Source organism: Elaeis guineensis, chromosome 9 (assembly GCF_000442705.2).
Source record: "Elaeis guineensis isolate ETL-2024a chromosome 9, EG11, whole genome shotgun sequence".
NCBI lineage: Eukaryota > Viridiplantae > Streptophyta > Magnoliopsida > Arecales > Arecaceae > Elaeis > Elaeis guineensis.
The window spans coordinates 28,886,092-28,890,814 of record NC_026001.2 but is presented as its reverse complement, the minus strand read 5'-3'; the positions used below and the strand labels follow the sequence as shown (position 1 = coordinate 28,890,814).

Genomic DNA, 4,723 nt, shown 5'->3' with positions numbered 1-4,723 from the left:
AAAAAGGTTTTAATAAAATGGTATTAAGATAATAACACAATTTCCTTGTGGTGTATCTTGATGTGCTTTCTGACCCTTGCACATAGATGTAAGCATCAATTATTTAAGTCCTATTTTACATGCAAATTCTCCATAAAGTTGCATGAAATGCTAAAGGTCATTGAAGTCACAAGGACTCTCCAGCATAGATGCCCAATAGATAATTAATTTCTTTTACCCAGATATGTATGGGCAGTAACCATTGTTTTAATTGCAATGGTGGCAATCATAACAATTATTGTAACTGGACTGCTAAAAAGTGTATCCCATCATTTAATCAGAACTGTCACCATATGGAGAGCTTAAATAAATCAGGTAGTACAATCTCTCAATAGAACATCAAGGCAGGTTGAACGAAGAATACATGAATAAATTAGTTCTAGAAGAAAACAAATTCCCAAAACGTAAGGGTTTGAAAACTTCACTCAATTGCATTCTACAACCAGTGTGATATCACATACCGAGAAGGGAAGAAGAGATGAATAATCTCTGATGTAGTTACAATCCACTGAGCTCCTTTTGCAAATAAATGGGCCCCAGGGAAGCATGTGTTGATACAATTAAACCTTCAGACCATCGCACATATTAACACAGAGCTCACCCATTCTTGCTCATTTCCACAGAAGAATTATCCAACTAAGTTAGATACTCATCCCCGATATAAAGCCACAGATCAATTTTTGAAGTATACCTCCTCTGTAGCATTTGCAAGCAACCTATAATGCCACTAACAAAACTTAGCCGCTCCCACGCTTACAGTTTCCTGGAAGGAGATATCTGTACTGGTCAACATTCTGAAGTAGGTGTCCCGGAAGATGGACCGCAGAATATGAACTTGGTATCGGTCCCAACTTGGCGATGATTTCCTGGAATGTGTACTCCTCCGGAAGCATATCGAATAGGTCTGCTCCTCGGCATATCACATCCTGAATCCTTGATGGATTTAGGTAATATGAGAATCTCACACGATCCACATGGCTGTATGCTTTCATTTTGAATATAAACTCGCTGATGTGGCGGAAACAGAAGCTACAGTGCCACCCTGAATCAGCCAAGAGGTCATCAGTCTGGCGGAAATGAGCGTATCTGGTCTTCCCAGCTCGATATCTGTGAACCGAAGCTCTCCAGCTTTTGTCATCAAGGAAGAACTCAAATGAGTATAGATAGTTCCGAAGCTGGAGATGGAGTTTCTCAGGAATATCATCACACCACCTCAGAAGGTTGATTGTGTGGCCGCTTGGGATTTCATCAACATCAGACATGATCAATAGGTCATCATCAGTAATGCCCGCTATCCTGATAAGCTGATCCAATGCCACTCGCTGGTAAGACTCCTCAACGAAAGGGTTCTCTCCCTTCACAAACCTCCCTCCAACGGTCCCATATGTCAGCCTGGACTCAGCAAACTTGAAGCGGTGCCGGTTCTTTGCAAAAAAGAGGGGTTTCTTCAAGCCAGTGAATGTAGAATTGGACTCAAGGAGAACAAACTCTGAAACATATGGACTCAACTCATGCCATCGAATTTCGAGGACATCAAGTTCATTGCTAAACAGCACCGCATCAAAGACACGCCTTGGCATTTCCCGAACTCCCCATCCATGGAACTTGCAAAGGTTCTCCATAGAGACATTCTCATGGTAGTAGTGAGGAATGGTATTGAAGGGTTTAGGGGGAGATTCCCAAAGAGGCCTCAGAAAGTAAGAGATCTTCTGGCCATGTACATAGATGATGAAGATGAGAATCGGAATACCCACAAACAGAAGCAACAATGCCTTCAAATCGAAGCCTCGAAGAGCGCATCGGAGCCTTGACATGCTCAAAGCTGCTCTTGAATTCTGCTGCAAATTTAGATATAATTAAAGTCAATCAATATTTATCATCACCAAAATGATTGAACAAGCACCACAGCATATTCATTAACTGATTTTTTTCCTTTTTAGGTGGACAACAATTCTCTATCCATATAACTGTTTTGGTTTCAAAATCATAACTAAATTACGACGCTACAAAATAAAAGTAAATATCAAATTAGGCAACAACAAGAGGTTCCCGATGCCTAGAAAAATAGGCATGCAAATAGGAAAAAAAAAAGGATTATCTGACATAGATTCTCCAAATCATAACTTTTCAATCAATTCCTTTTAAATTCAAAACCCCAAAAAACCCAAAAAAAAAAAAAACTAAACCCTTTTTTTTTTCATGGGAAGGATTTTTTCCAGAAAGAATCCAACGGAAACAAAAGCATAAAAAAAAACGGAATTCTAATGAAGAAAATCCAACATTACAGGTATTGAGGAGAAATTTAATAAGAATAATCCAACATTACAGGGATTCAGAGGAGAAATCAAATAAATAACACATAGAACGCCAGCAACACTCAAACCCTAAAAGAATCAGCACAAATAGATCTATAAGCCCCCCCCAAAAAAAAAAAAAAAAAAATCGAAGATTACCTCGCCGCAGATATCTTCGCAGATGTCGTCCGTCTTCTTGGAGCTGTAGTACCCTCCTTCCGGCATGATGGAAGGATCAAAATCCAACCTTTCCCAAGAGTCCTCCTGGTCCGATTCAAATCCCTCTCAATCGAACGGCTTTTCCTCGAAATCCCGCCGCAAATTTCCCTCGGCGGCGATCCCTGTCGCCGGATCAGACCACCCCGCGATGCGGCTGCTTGCCGGAAGCCCAGTTGGTCTTCCGATCAGCCCGCCCGGCGGCGACCTCCGGCCTCCCTCCTCTCTCCCTCTCTCTCTACACTCTATATTTATCGTTTTGTTTTTTTTTTTTCCTCCCCTTCTCTCTTCACCCTCCGCGTCTTTTGCCCTTTTTATTTTCTTCTCTTCTATATCCTCTCTGTCTCTCAAACCGCCTAGTTATAGCCGTTTAGAAGATGGGGGGCTCCTCCTATCTCCTCTGTTAAAAGGTCTCTTGCTTCTTATCTAACCAGATATCACCACAACCCCAAAAAATATTAAAATAACGTGAATAATAACTCCACCTCTTATACTTTCTTCCAAATTCCAGCTGCAATAGGAGAAGACTTCCTCAGAGGTTTAGGCTTCCATAATTATACTCTCTTTATACTCTTTCTTAACTCGTAACTTCCCTGAAAAGGAGTTCCAATAAAGTTTAACAGCATAGAAAGATTGGTTGCCTTTTGGGTTAGGAGGTGGAATAGACGGAATAAAGGTGGAATAGAAGCTGGGATAGAAAGTGGGAAGGCGTTCTGGGGGACTCGATTCTCGCTCCTTTTATACCGGAGGCTGACACCAAGGAATTGGAAACGCGGACGGACGACTTGGGGCCGTGGGGTGATAATTACAAGGAAGCAGCGGCAGCTCTTTCCTGCCATGTTCCAACGCCCAAGAGAATAAAATTATTAAGATATCGGCCTTTGGCTGTGTTTTTTTCTACGGACCAAAGCGTCCCTATTGCCGGCTTTATACAGGGACATCTACTGAAGCAATTTGTTGCATAGCATAAACTTTTAAACAATAGTTATTATCTACCTGCTATCTTGCCATCATCTTTTTTTTTTTTTTTTTTTTGTGGTACAGTTTGTCATCATCTTCTTTATTTGGATTTATTATTTTTCATTAAAATCTCTTTGTCAGGCCTTTTTTTTTCTTTTTTTTTTAGTAAAGCAGTCTTTTTTTTTCCTACCATTCCTATATGTGTCACCTTTTTGTTCCACCGGAAACAAAATATCCTTATAATGACAATAATTTTACTTTTAGAAGACTTAGAAAATAATGGCCATGATTTTCTTGGTTATGAAAAAATAATAGCTCGAGATTGCTCATGTTGTATAGAAAGATTAAAAGCTTGGAACATGGTACAAATAGTGGCCACTTTAACGTTTCTAACGCCTCTTATTATATTATAGATTGTTGGAACTTTTTATCGTTCTTATTCGAACGTGCCCGGTTTGGTTTGATCGGTGTAGAATCAATCTTTAAATTAAATCGGTTTAAATTGATTTCTTAAAATCGGAAAAGAAACCAATTTGACCACAGTTTAAACCAATTCAAACACTCTGTTCGATTTGATTCAATTTATCAGATTATGAATTATTGAGCTCCTATCAATCGGACAGCTTATAGGATAGGTTAAATTGGCTATCATCTAGTTTAAGTTCTAATCATACTAAATAACCGGCTTATGGTTTACTATATATATAAAAATATATATCAGTTTAAATCAGATTTCTCAAATTTTAAACTAAAATCAAATTATTTTTTTTTGTTTCTAAATTTTTTAAATCGAAACCGTATTGAATGTGAAAATTTTGATGGAAATGAAAACAAAATTAATATTTTAAATTAATTTTATGATTTTATTAGTTTGGTTGCATACCCTTAGTCTTGCTATTTAGAAAGTTCTTAAATACAAATCTATACGTAAAACGCAGCAAAAGTGATATGAGCTCTCAATCAACCTACTATATAATATTTGATTCACAAAAAAATATAGTAAAAGATTAACTGGGCAAATAATAGCCATTAACCATCGAATGTGTTTCGATAGAGTATGAATACATGGAAGCATTGGTATTAGTAAAACTATATTTTGAGATTGATTTAGAATAACAATTTAAGTGTTATAAGAAAATAAATAGCTCTAGAGATTTTTGTTCCATCATAATCACCATCACTATCATCATTATTATATTTTTTTTATTATTATA

The 4,723-nt window shown here is 37.7% G+C and overlaps 1 protein-coding gene across 2 annotated transcripts; it reads right to left on the bottom strand.

The window, feature by feature from the left end:
* Positions 1–289: 289 nt before the first annotated feature.
* Positions 290–3,269, bottom strand: LOC105051251 (uncharacterized). 2 transcript variants are annotated; one of them, XM_010931600.4, is made up of 2 exons: positions 2,493–3,269; positions 290–1,874 (listed from the first exon to the last, which is right to left on the bottom strand). In XM_010931600.4, the coding sequence occupies exons 1-2, from the start codon at positions 2,556–2,558 to the stop codon at positions 777–779; spliced, it is 1,164 nt and encodes a 387-aa protein (XP_010929902.1). In that variant the 5' UTR covers positions 2,559–3,269; the 3' UTR covers positions 290–776. The 2 variants fall into 2 exon arrangements, with proteins under 2 accessions (XP_010929902.1, XP_010929901.1); XM_010931599.4 differs by having other exon boundaries at positions 290–1,877; positions 2,493–3,268.
* Positions 3,270–4,723: the final 1,454 nt, after the last annotated feature.